The 14,137-nt window shown below is 40.2% G+C and overlaps 1 protein-coding gene across 1 annotated transcript; it reads left to right on the top strand.

Moving 5' to 3' along the window:
- The first annotated feature begins 1,070 nt into the window (after positions 1-1,070).
- Positions 1,071-9,267, top strand: LOC137159196 (estradiol 17-beta-dehydrogenase 11-like). Its single transcript, XM_067557386.1, has 7 exons — positions 1,071-1,361; positions 3,293-3,400; positions 5,808-5,939; positions 6,125-6,231; positions 7,165-7,302; positions 7,605-7,721; positions 8,664-9,267. Exons 1-7 carry the CDS (start codon positions 1,152-1,154, stop codon positions 8,758-8,760), a joined length of 909 nt encoding a protein of 302 aa, XP_067413487.1. The 5' UTR covers positions 1,071-1,151; the 3' UTR covers positions 8,761-9,267.
- Positions 9,268-14,137: the final 4,870 nt, after the last annotated feature.

The following is a 14,137-nucleotide window of genomic DNA, read 5'->3' as shown; positions in this document are numbered from 1 at the left end:
AACAAAGAAGCATGACAGTGTCCTCTGGATTATGTGGTAAAGTGGGTGCAAGCCCAATAATATGCATTGTAATATGAACACATGTAAAGTAATAATCTAAGAATATTAACCATGCATACAGGATGGGGGGCTCTATTTTAGTGACCTTGAAGAGGACTTGGGGGTCATGGTGGATAATAAACTAAACATTAGTTCCCAGTATGATACAGTAGCCACAAAGGCTAATGTGATTTTTGAGGTTACATTAATTTTTGAGGTTACATTTTTTTTGATGTTACATTAATTCTTTATTTGGCACTGATGCAACTACTGGTGGAATACTGTGTCTGGTTCTGATTCCATAATTCAAGAAAGATGTTGATACATTTAAGAGGTTTCAGAGAACAGCCACAAGAACGATTAAAGGATCAGAAAACATGCCTGAGAGAGAGAGAGACTCAAAGAATGGCAATCTATTTCTCTTAACAGAGAAAAAGTACAGGTGATTTGAACACAGTCTATAAATACTTAGATGGGGAACAGAAATTTGATAATAGAGGGCTCTTCAGTCTAGCAGATAAAGGTATAACAAAATTCAATGGTGGAAAGTTGAAACTAGACAAATTTAAACTCAAAATAATTTTTAACAAGGGAATTAGCCACTGGAACAATTTACAAAGGGCTGTAGTGGATTTTCCATCATTGGAAATTTTAAAATCAAGATTGGATTTTTTTAAAAACATATGCTCTGGTTTAAATGGTTAATTCTGAGATAGTTATATGCCCTGTGTTATACAGGAGGTCAAACTAGATGATCACAGTGGTCATTTCTGGTTTTATAATCTATTAATCTGAATCCCACAAGATCATATATCAGCAGACACATGAAAATAAAGACAATCTTATTTGTTGAACAGGTTCCAAACAGATAATTAGGACAGGGCTGAAACCTCTCTCTGTGGAACGGATTGAATGTCATTGATTTGGCAGTGAGGCAGTTAATTTTACAGCTACAGGACAACTTTTCTCAGGTGTCACATGCACATCAGCAGCAATTTTTTCATCCACTGAGTCCAGAGGAGGAACTCTTCCTTGTCTCTGAAAAATAAATAACCTATAGTGCTTTAAATAGTGACCAAGGGCCGGTCAAAGTACAGAAAGTCTGCAGAAGAATGAATCTCTTTATGGAGCTTTTGTTGCTTTTAGCTACAATAATGTACTCCTTCATAGAGGCTTTTGTAAAGCTTTTCATTCCTGTGAAGAGAAAGTCTGTCAGTGGAGAGATTGTTCTCATTACCGGTGCTGGTCATGGCATTGGGAGACTTACAGCCTACGAATTTGCAAATCGTCAAAGCAGATTGGTTCTGTGGGACATCAATAAGGTAACTCAGTAAACCTTGTCTCCAATACCTCCCCACCCTGAAATTATTGACTTTTAACAGAAAGAGGAGATTAGATTAAGACATACATATATACTCTATCTGTAACTATTCTGCCAGGTGGTGTTGGCAGCAATAAAGGATGGGCTTAATATCTAGGGGAGCCTCCTAACACTACAAAACAGAAGCAGCACGAGCCCCAACCTAGTAATCCGGGAAAACTAAACACCACACATGCCGGGCACTTCTACAAGGCATACTTCCCCACTTGTCGGCACTGAGTCTGTGTCTAACAAAAGGAAACAAGGGAGGGGGAAACCAGCATTGATTTTGGAAATCACTGCAACTATTCAAAAGCATGTAAACCATAAGCAAACATCTGCTCCACAGTACATTGGGCAGTGTCCTTTGCCTCAGTTTCCCACCTTGCGATGTGAAAGTCTGATGAATGAATGTCACAACTGTCCTTTCCCCCCACTTGCATTTGTTGTCCAAGGTCAGTAACGTCCCTGAGTCCAGGTTTGCATTTGGATTGGTTCACCTCCGACTCCGGAAAATCAATGAGCAATGCCGCTGCTGCTGTCACTGCCAGCAGTTACTGCCATTGTTGGCTGTTTGCTGCTGCTTCTGCCACTGCTTGCTACTTCTGCAACTGCTATCTCTGTAGCCACTGACTGCTTGCTACTGCTGCTGTTATTGTCTCTGCCGCTGTTGCATGGTCTGTGGTTCTGCCACTTGAATACTAAAGAGTATTTTAAACCTAAAACAGCCAAAATTGATCACTTTGGCAAAGCAGTTCTGTCTGCTGTACACCTAGGCAGAGTAGGTGAGACACACTGCTTTACCCCAAGTCTTTACCCCAAGTTCATTGCTAGATGGCAGGGAGAGTTCATTCAGCCTCTGGCTTATATCCATATTCACACAAGTGCTCATCATCCACATTTACCTATAATGGTAGTTAGAGCACTAACTGGTATCCTGTGTGCACATAAAATGAGGATTTTGTGCCTATTCGAAAGATTTTATGCTGTGGTTCACATAAATATTCATTTAAATGGAATTGTATTCAACATACTGGTCTGTTCTGTTTTCTTTAATGGGACACTATGATCTTGAAATCTAGTTGGTGGAGGGGTGTTTAAAGTATTTCATGTTCTACACCTGCCCCTGAGTCCCTCAGAAAATGTTGATGGTTCTCCAACTATATTTTCCTATGTTTAAAATATTTTCCATGGCTGTGTGACACACCTACCCGAATAATGAGGGAAATAAACTGACAAAGTGCTGGAAAATGCACAAAGTAAAAAAACAAAACAAAAAAACCCTCCACTTTTTCTCTAATCTCTTTCAGTAATGAGAAGCATAGGGTTTGCTTGCACCAATAGCAAAAAAATGTTCTTTTTATACAGTAATTAATTTTTAAAGTTACACATGTCCTTTAAAGTATCCAGTTTTGAAGTTGAAAGGGCTCCTTCTCCACCAAAATGGTCATGTGAGGGTGGAAGGGGCAGGAATAATTTGAGTATTAGGGATATTATATAAATGTTAAGTCACCCTTCTGTATGAATTTTTGTACTTACTAGTGTTAAAAACAACACCTACAATTCCTGTAACTGAAAGGGATTAGGGGATAAAATATTTGTTGCTTTTGTTTGTTTACTTGGGCATTTGAAAATATTCTGTGTCTAGTCAGTCAGTTTCCTCTGTTGTATGTGTAAGTTTTTCACATGGCATCAATAAAGAGGCAAGGCTATTTAATAAAAATAGGAAAATATGCCCCACATCCTGCAAACTTTTAGGCCTAATTTGTACTTAAAACTTAGGTTGACATATCTACAGTGCTCAGGAGTGTGAAAAATTAAGGGACCTACCAGTGCCCTAATAATGTGATCCACCTCTGAGAAACTGTGATTTTTGCCTTTTATCATTTATAGGATGGCATTGAGGAAACAGCTGCAGAATGCAGAAGGCTGGGGGCCACAGCTCATGCTTTTGTGGTGGATTGCAGTGAAAAGGAGGAAATCTACAGTGCTGCAGAGAAGGTAAGACTATAATGTGTATGTCCCAAAGATTACCCAAGCATGCTACAGCTTCAGTGAAGATTGGGAAATGGAAACTGGGGTACCTCTGATGTTTTGGGGATCACCCAGACCAGTAAGGAATTCCATCACTACCTGCCCTGTAACTTTGGGGACCTTTGTGCTGTGCAGCTATAGTTCAAATCCCTGACACCAGCAGCCAGCACACAAGCATAAGGTCTCACCCTGGCTTCCACCAGCCTAATTACTCCTTCCATGAAGGCACCAACAGCCCTTCCAGCTCCAACTCCCCCCAAATCAGTCCTCCCAAAGTTCTTAACTACCAGACACTCAGACTTTTCCCCTCTTGTTCCTCCCCCCCTAGAAGGCATGAAACCAGACACCAACTTTCTTTGGTGCACACACTCCACACAGCAGAGACCTGCTTGAAGTGAAAATAAACAAACAAAAAACCCAGATTCAAAGATAAAATAGTAAAGGAGAGCAAACATATGCAAGTTACACAGAAACTAAACATGAAGATGCAGCCTCAGGCTTTACACTTCCAGGATAGATAAAAGCCCTTTCCTAACACAAGTTCCCCACTGCCTCTGAACAGTTTCCCAGTGTACCTCAATTATGGGGGGGAGGGGATTGTCCAGCATTCACAGACAGCCTTCCACTTAGGCTATGTCTACACTAGCACTTTTGTTAGAAACACTTTTGTTGGTCACAGGAGTGTAAAAAAAAAAAACCACACACACACACACACACACACACACACCCCACCAACATAAGTTACACTGACAGCATTGCCCACACTGATGCTTCTATGTTGGCAGGAGAGCATCTCCCGCCACTCTTTGAGGATGGTTTAATAATGCTGACAGGAGAGCTCTCTCCTGTCGGTCTCGAGCAGCTACACAGGAGAGCTTACAGTGGTGCAGCTGCAGTGGTACTGCTGTGCCACTGTAAGGTCTCTAGTGTAGACATAGCCCTAAAGTCGGCCCCTCAGTTTCTAGATTGTCTTCAGTTCAAAGCCCTTCCATTTTAAAAGGGTTTTCAGCCGTTTTTCACCTATCACTATAGATATTCAAAGTGGTGAAAACTTCCTCCTTTCTTGGTTTCTGAAGACTGAGGTTTTCTTTTCAGCTTCAAGTTGTCTCAGGCTACGGCTACACTGACTTTGCCGCCGTCAGATCGATTTCTCTGGATCGACTGGTCAGTGAAGACCCGCTCAGTTGATCCAGAAATGGACGTACTAAGACCACCTGCACAACTGGCATAGCGCTGCGTCAACGGGAACGCGGTTCCCATCGGCTCAGTGCAGTGAAGACGGCGTGCAGAAGAGAAGCAGAGAAGTTGACGGGAGTTACGCAAGTTTTTTGCGTAGCTTGCGTAACTCCCATCGACTGCCACCGAATCTCGGAGGTAAGTGTAGACAGGGTGTCAGTGTCTTTCCATTTGCTTTAATGATCTACCATTGTTTTTTCCTGGGCTCGAAAATGGATAGATAATTGGGGCAAGTTTCATGTAAACACCTGGCTTGGGAGGAACCCCTCCTTGCTGTGAGGTGCAGTTGAAGTTGTAGTGCAGGTTATAAACATGCTTTCTGAATATATGCATAGATTCAAAATCCCAGTCTGTATATGTATCTCATGATGACCATCAAGTTCAGAGCATTACCTGCTTTCATAAAAGACCTTACTCAAAATGCTTTTGTAGTATAATAATACAGTATGTAATCTGTTGTTTCAACTGCTCATTTTGAGGATTTAAACCTTCTGTTCTCCCCTTGTGGTGTGTGAACTCTGACTGTCATGGTACTACATTCACCTCATTCAAATAAATCTCATTTTCCCCACAATCTTTTGCATGAGGAGTCAGCCAATAATTAAAATGAAAAATGTCCATTCTAATGCCCTTCTTTAGGTTTCCTTCTGGGGCATCTTGCCTTTTCTGAATCTGCCCTTTGGATTGTAAACTCTTTGGAGTAGGAACCATCTTTTTTAATATCTAATACAGTACTAAGAACATTAATTAGATGTTAATTAATTAAAATTCTAAAATAAAGACATTTTGTATTAAAAAAATACTATAATTCTACAGATGAGTTAAACCAATTTGGGTAACTTTCAATACCTTTTGAATCTAGTTTTGCAGAGGTCTATAAGTGGCTCCAATACTAGGGATTGATTCATACTGACACTCCAAATCTGCAATGAATTTCCTGGGGATGGATTTATAATTTGTATAATTTCCTCTGCTGAATCCTGATTCTTTTGGTGATTTTTCTCCTCTGCAAAAAGCAAAGCACTGCAATAGACTGAGGTTCAAAAGTTAAACCAATTAAACTAATAGGATATCAGTCAACTCTACAATTCCTAGCACTGCATGTAACTACGTATTTAAATTCTTTAATTTTTAAAAGGTGAAAAAAGACATTGGAGATGTTAGCATCTTGGTGAATAATGCTGGAGTGATTACGGCTGCAGATCTGCTTTCAACTCAGGACCATCAGATACAAAAAATATTTGAAGTCAACGTTCTTGCTCATTACTGGGTAAATGTCATTAGTGTCATTGCGTTAAGTTTAATAAAATATATTTTAAAACTTTTTAAAGACCATAAATACAGTTAGTTTTAAAATGCACTAAACCATGACCTATATAGAAAATACACTTCTCTCTCACTTGCTCTGCTGCTGTCTCACATACAACTTTTCCTCCCCTTTTAACTATTTTCAAGACTACAAAAGCATTTCTGCCAGCAATGATGAGGAACAACCATGGCCATATTGTTACTGTTGCTTCAGCAGCTGGTCACTTGGTGGCTTCTTTCCTGGTGACTTATTGGTATGTGATTTTAAATTTCAATCTCCTTCACCATTTTTAAATGTTTGTTTCCCCACTGACTAACAAATGCTATCATTACAACCAATACCAAGGATACCATTCCATTTCTAAGAGATTTCTTTTAGAAGCAAGTGCTAATGTACAAAATGAATACATATTACCCTAAGAGCATCCCTGTAGCAGAAGGCAAGGGGCTCCCCGGTATCTAGCAGTGAGTTTCAGCTGCTTTGACCGGCTCAGTGTACCCCAACTCCCTATCGTTAGAATCTGTATCTAAAAGGTCTTATGTAATATATCACTGGAAAAATAATAATTCACTGATCATTAATATTCTTGCAAAATGTATGTGTGGTCAACCCACAAAGGATTATGCAGATGTGCTGAAATTATAACTAAAATGTGTTTAAACCAGGCACCTCAAGGGGAGTTGATAAACAGGTTTTCTCCAGTCAATGGAAAGAGGCCAACACCAGATAGGGCTGAATTCAGTGGGCCATTCATTTGTATCAGAAGTTGTAGGAAAAGATCATTTGCATTGTAAAAACCTCCAGCAAGAGGACAGATGTTAAATAGTTAATTTTAAGCTTACAAATAAAGAATAGAACTATCCAGTTAAAACACAGCCATCTGGTATTTAGAAGGTGGAAGGGGCTTTCTTTGAGAAGCCACAGTGTAACATCCAGTTTTTACTGGGTTTCTGTTTGTGTAAGATCATTGTTTGGCTCTCTTATTGTAAATGCTGCTCTTGAAATTTTGAGAATAAAATCTGGAGGAAAACTTTGTAAGACATTGTTACTGAGCCAGCTGACTGTACATGGAAGCATACTGATGGGTTGAATATACAGTAGCATGACGGATGATTTTCTGCCTATGTTAAAAGTAATTGGGATTGGGAACTGTTTTCCACATGTGTCATTTGTCATTCTCTTTCAGTTCAACCAAGTTTGCTGCAGTTGGATTTCATAAAGCCTTAACACAAGAACTTTCTGCATTGGGAAAGGATGGAATAAAAACCTCATGCCTTTGTCCTATTTTTATAAACACTGGCTTTGTCAAAAACCCAAGTATAAGGTAAGGTTTGAAGAGCATTGGACAGTGGGAATTTCAAGCCCTTGCTCTTAGCAGTATCTTTTCGGAATATTACACTTCACTCATTTCCATGTCAGGTGCTAGTTCAATTATGTAAAAATGAAGATAATCAATGTATAGTATCTCAGTATCATAATGTCAGTTAACCCACCTACTAGTTAGATTGTACTATCTCGGTTCTTCCGTATTTGCAGCATCCTAGTGTGAATTGTATTGACACTTATGCCTCCATGGTATACAGTACTACATGGTTACAGCCCTTAAACATGTGCCTTTAATTTCAGATTTGTAACTGTTTTGGAGCCAGAGAAGGTTGTAAATAAACTGCTAGAGGGGATATTGACCAACCAGAAAATGATTTTTGTTCCATCATCTGTGAAAATTAATATAATAATGGAAAAGTAAGTACAGGAAAACAAACTCTAGTTATAACTATTTCTGAATGTATAAATTTCTAGATTTTTTTAAATCTGATTTCAAGTTTTGTTTCAGAAAAACTTATTTTACTACAGTGGAACCAAATCAGTAAGAGACAAAATATGGCAAGATAGTAATTGGCAAAATATGACATGATAATTGGTCAATAGAAAACTAAATCACCGCATTTTCATTGATAAGTATGTTGATGTCAGATAGTTGTTATCTTCCTGTGACAGCAAATATCTGCACCAAAAAATGTTTTACAAAAAACATACATACTAAGATAGCAGTCTTCAGATATATTAAGGGCTGTCTTAGGAGATGGTGATCAATTGTTCCCCATGTCCACTGAGGGAAGGAAAAGAAATAATCAACTTAATCTCCAGAAAGAGAGATTTAGGTTAGATATTAAGGAAAACTTTCTAACTATAAAGGTGAATCAAAGACTAGAAGAAGTTACAAAGAGAGGTTGTGGAATTCCCATCACTGGAAGTTTTTAAAAACAGGTTAGGCAAACATCTGTCATGAATGGTCTAGGTGTACTTGGTCCTGCCTCAGCGTGGGGAGATGGACTCAATGACCTTTTGAGACCTCCTCCAGCACTACATTTCTATTATTCTGGGTTGTAAAATAGAACAGCAGTCCTGTCACAAAATAGTGTGGCAAATCAGACAGTGTCTCTCTCTTTGATGATACTAATAGATCTTTCACAAAAAAAAAAAAAAAGTAAGTTAGTTGAGTCCTCTTCTCATTGGCTCCCCCTGGCCCTCCCACTCTGGCCTCCAGGCCAGCCTCTTCTCCCACCCACTATCCCCCTTTCCTACAGCAGGAGGGAGTCCAACATACAGAAGTTCTGTGGATCCTGGGGAGATGATCCCACACAATTTTTAAGTCTCTAATCATTATTTCAATCTCTCTTCCAGCTTTCTGCCAGAGCGTGCCATAGCAGCACTGAACAAGCTGAAGAAAATTCAATTTGATGCTGTTGTTGGATACAGAAACAGGGTCAGAAGTGACTAGGACCTCCCTCTCAAACCACACAGGCTGCAGATGGTTCATGTTTTGAGTTCAGATCAATTATTCAGTGTTTTGATTATTTCAGAGAAAAATGGAAGACCCATCACTTTCCAACAGCCTTCCCACAACTGCGACATTTGACGAAGTCCCAGCAACACTGCTCTGAATGTGTTTCTGAAAGTGCCTGGCTGGCTGAGTTCCTATTAGAATTATTTTTTAATGCTTCTTGGATTTGCTAGTATTGTATAATTAATTGAATATGTTAGGGTGTCAAGAGCCTTAAGAAGGCATCTTTTTATCATTCTAGATCTAAACAAATAAATAAAATAGACATACATATGCAAATCCATGTGTGTGCCCTACAACAGATTAGGTGGGAGAGATGGAAAATACAGTCTTTCAGACTGAATGTTGCTTAATTTTGTTGGCACCCAGATCTCATGGTGATTCTATCTATTCTGTATAGGTTTTTTATACAACACTCATCAGCATAGTAGATGAGTACCTAAGTCATGCATTAAATAATGTGACTAACATCCATCACATGTTGTTTGTTCTCTCATCCTGTCCACTGAGGAAGAACCATGTGTAGTGGAGAGTCTTGTTTTGGTAGAGGGTTTTTTTAGGTGGAGGAAGGGGAGATTTTTTTAAACTATGCAGGTTGCTATATTTTTATGTTAGAGAAGACAAAGTCAAAGAAATGTGCCTTGATCTTAGAGCAAATAGTGGTGAGGTTTTGCAATGGTCTTCATTTCATGTCACAGTCTCAGACCAGCCCCCAAGGAAGTTCTCTCTCCTGCACAGACAAGATTTTTCCTTATTGTAGAGGGGTCCATTGTGTCAGATGAACATAGTTGTCAATCATGGTCTTCAGGTGACCTTTTACACATCCTGGGCTCAAGCCATGGAGTGCCTTGAAGATAAGAACTGAGACCTTGAACTTGATTTGAAATTCTGTGGGAAGTCAGTGCAGACAGCAAAGGGCGGGTTTGTTGCGCTCACAATAGCCTGTGTTGCTGGGAGCGAGTGTCTCCATGCAGAAAGACAGACTCACACCAGAGGGGCTCAAACTAGCGCACTAAAAATAGCTCACGTCTAGGGGTTCGGGCTGAGCAAAGTGGTTTTATCATTCCTTCCAATCATGACAGCTCAGGGTCTACCTGCTCATAAGCCAAAGTCACCATTTCCGGAACTTTCAATCTACATTCTTCATCTTATTGTACTTCAACTGTCTCATAAGTGACATTTGTCTTTGATTCCTGTACATGAATTTGAAAGTGGCCAAACCCCCTTCTTCTGCAAAGGATACACACAAATCAGACTGGCAATCTATCAATTACCTGGAGTATATGCCATGGCAAATTTCCTTATACTCAATCTTCCTCTTCCATATGGATTTCACATTCCTGTTGTAATTGTCCACAGTGAATATTACTACAAACACCTATTGCTAGAATCCACTAGCTTAGCTAAATAAAACCACAGTCTCTCTATTCACTCATTCCAGACTTGGTAGCTGCCTTTCTTGAAAGAGAGCCATCAACTCTCACAGAGATCAGCCTCTCTCCCTCCTGCAACCTCCCACCATCTTTTTTGCATCCCTCCACTGGCTGCCTTTTCTCTATTGTACCAAACATGAGCTACTTGTCTTCACTTCACAGCCCTTCATGACCTCTCACTACCCTACTTATCATCCCTCATTTGCTATCAACATGTTGACTCCCACCTCCAATCATCCCATGATGCCAACCTCCATTGCCCATTTGTTAAATTTTCAAACAAGCACGTTCATGCTCTCTCCCATGCTGTCCCTCACGCTTGGCAGAAGCTCCCTGTAAACATTCACAAAATTAACTCTCCTCTGCTGTGAAGCCTACAAAAAAAATGTTTAGGCTGCTGATACCACAACCAATCAAGCTGACCAATATTTTCTCACTGTTTTCCTGTACTCCCCCAAAGGGTCTATCTGTCCTCACTTGTCGTATCTTGCCTTATAGATTGTAGCTCTTTGGGGCAGGGACTGTCTTTTTGTTCTGTGTTCACATAGCACCTCAAACAAGGAGTGCTGTTACATTGGTAACACAAACAATAAACAAATAATAACCAGAATCATTCAAAAGAGCCAGTTCCAACCAAGACACACAGTAAACACCCTCTGGTCTGAGAACAAGACTCATTTTTCAATATGCTCATTTTAGAATCCTCGTGATGCATCAGACCTTTGTGCACATAATAACCTTGTGATTACTGGCTTTAGTGAACAATATTATCTCTTATTCAAGCAAACCACTCACGGTATTTTAAACAGCCAATTTGAGAAAAACATTGCAAGGATCCTGTAACTGAAACAATCAAACTCCTGCTTAAGAGTCTCTTGCTTTTTCTGTCACCATAATCGACTCCTTCTTAGAGGCTGTTGTAAAGCTTTTTATTCCTGTGATGAGAAAACCTGTCAATGGAGAGACTGTTCTGATTACTGGAGCTGTGCATGGAATTGGGAGAGTCAGCCTATGAATTTGCCAAACATCAAAGCAGATCATCATGTTGATGTCTCACAGAATCAATAAGGCAAACTGCACATCTACATTTTCTACCCTTCTACCTTTCTACCCCAAACTCTACCCCTTCTCAATGCTGGCTGGGGCCAAAAGGTGTAAATAACTAGTTCTTTATTGGATGAAGGGTGGAAGCAGAAATAACCTGCTTTCTTCTTATGATGCATATTTCATTAACACACCTAACTCCAACTAACAGTTATTAGTTATATCTCTTATTATCAAACTAGTAAAAGGTGCATTTACATAGTAATAAGATGGACTCTGTATCTTTTGAAATAATATTAGCTTGGGGTTAGACCAACATACACTGAAATGAATGGGGAGTCCATGACAGGGACAGTTGGAGAGAGAATTTTTGATAGGAAGCTCATGTCACTAACAAAAAAGGCTCTGGGGTTTCAGGTGTTTTTTTTTTTAAGTGTTTGTGCAATCACAGCACTTTCCCTTCCAAAAAACAACCAAACAAAATATCTCTCTAGTTACGTTCCCTGCCTGTGGTGTAAATATGACAAAACCATAGCCGTTTGTAAACACAAAACAGTATACGCAGCACAGCTCTGCTCTCTCTAGAGCTTTCTGTCCTGGCTTCTGGAGACCAATAAATAGTGGAGACTTTGAGGAGAAGTAGCTAAAAGCTGGATAGGAGTCAGGGTGACAGGAATCGCCATGGGGGCAACTTACAAATGGGAGAGAATTTGGGGAGTTACTAGAGAGGTTGTTGTATGTGTGAGTGACAGCCTGGAGGCAAGAGATTGTTCAGGGTGCGTTAGGGAATAAAGGGAGCTGTTTAGTGTGGGTAAGATTGCTGAACTATCACATCCCTGCTTCCCATTAGCCTCCTTCAATTCAGTCAATCATGCACCTGTGCTCACACAATTCAATCCCTTCCCAGTCCTGTCCCACCTTTCAATCCTTGTCCCCTCTGCTGGCTTCTGTTCCACACAGTGGGCCCTCACCACCTCAGCCACCATGGGCAGCAGCCACTATTGTTCTGCAAGGGTGCGGTTACAGAGACCAAAGTTCTTCCTCCCACTTGAAGGGGGGTGAGGGAACACCTCCCATTCCCTGATCAGCTTGCTGGCCTAATGCTGCAAACAGAAGTCTCTAGCTATGACATTATACCATGCTTAATTTAAAATAGTGCAGTTGTTAAGGACAAGCTTTCTGTGCCTCGACAGGAATAACAGCCACCTCCTCCCTGGCCCCCCGTTGCATCCTCTGCTAGCTGTCTGCACGTTGGTAAGGGGAAGAGAGCGGTCTGAGCAGGGTAGTTTAGCACCACAGCAGTGCTTGTGGCTGGGAGGACTCTGCAGAGAAAACCATGCTCCATGACTGCTGGAACACCTGAAAAATGAGCAAGGCCTCAGGAATGCATGTGGGTGAGGTGACACTTGCATGGCTAGAGCTCCACACAGTGATTTGAAATTCAGAGGTTAACACCTAAGCATTAGTTGTTTTGTTGTGAACACTTTATGTAGGAAACAAATGAAGTCTGATTAGTTTTAAGGTCTTGTTACCAGGTCAAAACCTCATATAGGGTTCACCTAAATATTTGCTAAGGGACAATTTATAGTTCGAGTGAGCCTGGACCAACATGATTTTGTTTTAAAACACCCCTTTCTCCCATGTACCAAGCATTGTGCCAGCATATTTGAGGGTTGACTCAATGGAATTTACACTGCTATGAGCAAGAAAAGAATCATGTCCCTCGTCCTTTTTGTATGTTGAACAGTTTAATATTGAACTAGATGGTGCCATCAACCTACTTTTCTATTTACTAGTTACAAAACTACCAGTACTCTAAAGACCAATAGGAAAGCAGGATTTAAATTTCATTGTAAGTGTTATACAAATATTGTAAAATGCTGAGTAATTTTATAACTATTTCAAGTACATCCAAGTTTTAAAATTGGAGTGTGCCAAAACTTCACAGGATATTATTATTAATCAGTTGTATTAAAGTAATACATAGAGACTGCAACAGAGACTGGGGTCCTATTGTGCTAGGCATCCTACATACATAATGTAGGAAAACTCCTTCCCAAAGAACTTACACTCTAAATTGAGGAGACAAAGTAACATTACTCTCTAATCCTATTGCCTCCTATTACACTTTCTCTAGTTCTCATCTGTTCTTTTTCTAGCTCATTTCCTTTGCCACAACCAAAGCCAGTTTTAGGATTAGGCAGCCACCAACAGTACCATGTTAAGGGGACTTTATGAAACAGTGCAAGTCCTTCAGGGCTGGCTGGCATTTATTTACACATTAGGGTTGAGTACCTGAAGAACAGGCTTTTCTTAACTGGCTAGTGGGCAAGGTGAGAGGCCAAACATTTTTCCCTACATACCAGTAAACTTAGAGCTAGCCCGGGGTCCAGACCATGACAGAATTTTAATTCATCCTGCACAGTGGACTAGTAGGTACATTTGGGATTATTTATTTCCTTATCTCCCTCCACCAAATGAAGGAAGCAGCATTGAGCCTTGACTAGAAGACAGGAACTCTCAGGAAGTCACAGGTTAACCTCTGTGTCTCAAACTCCCCCATGTATAAAATGGGGATACAGCAGATGCCTCTATGAAGGCATTTCACTATATAATATGGCAGGGACAACCTGGCAAGAGAATTTGTTATTCTCACGCCAGAAGTGGTAGCAAGGCTTCAGAGCCAGCCTTTCGGACAGCCCTTTGAAACTATTTTCACTGCCTTCAAAAATGAAATAGACTCCTATCCACCATGATCGCAGAACTGGCCTGTGGATTTGTAGGATGATTCTTTGAATACACTACAAATGTAACTGACTCATTATACATACAATGCT

This window comes from Emydura macquarii, unplaced genomic scaffold (genome assembly GCF_026122565.2).
Source record: "Emydura macquarii macquarii isolate MOO-44397 ecotype Brisbane River unplaced genomic scaffold, CSIRO-AGI_Emac_v2 contig_1790, whole genome shotgun sequence".
Classification (NCBI taxonomy): Eukaryota; Metazoa; Chordata; order Testudines; family Chelidae; genus Emydura; species Emydura macquarii.
Note: the sequence above shows the minus strand (reverse complement) of the source record. Positions and strands in the feature narration are given on the sequence as shown.

Bases quoted from the DNA above. Each gene is read 5' to 3' on its own strand.
- LOC137159196 (XM_067557386.1), top strand. From the start codon at position 1,152: ATGAATCTCTTTATGGAGCTTTTGTTGCTTTTAGCTACAATAATGTAC. The intron at 1,362-3,292 runs GTAACTCAGTAA...TATCATTTATAG, and splicing joins TTCTGTGGGACATCAATAAG to GATGGCATTGAGGAAACAGC. The intron at 6,232-7,164 runs GTATGTGATTTT...ATTCTCTTTCAG, and splicing joins TCTTTCCTGGTGACTTATTG to TTCAACCAAGTTTGCTGCAG.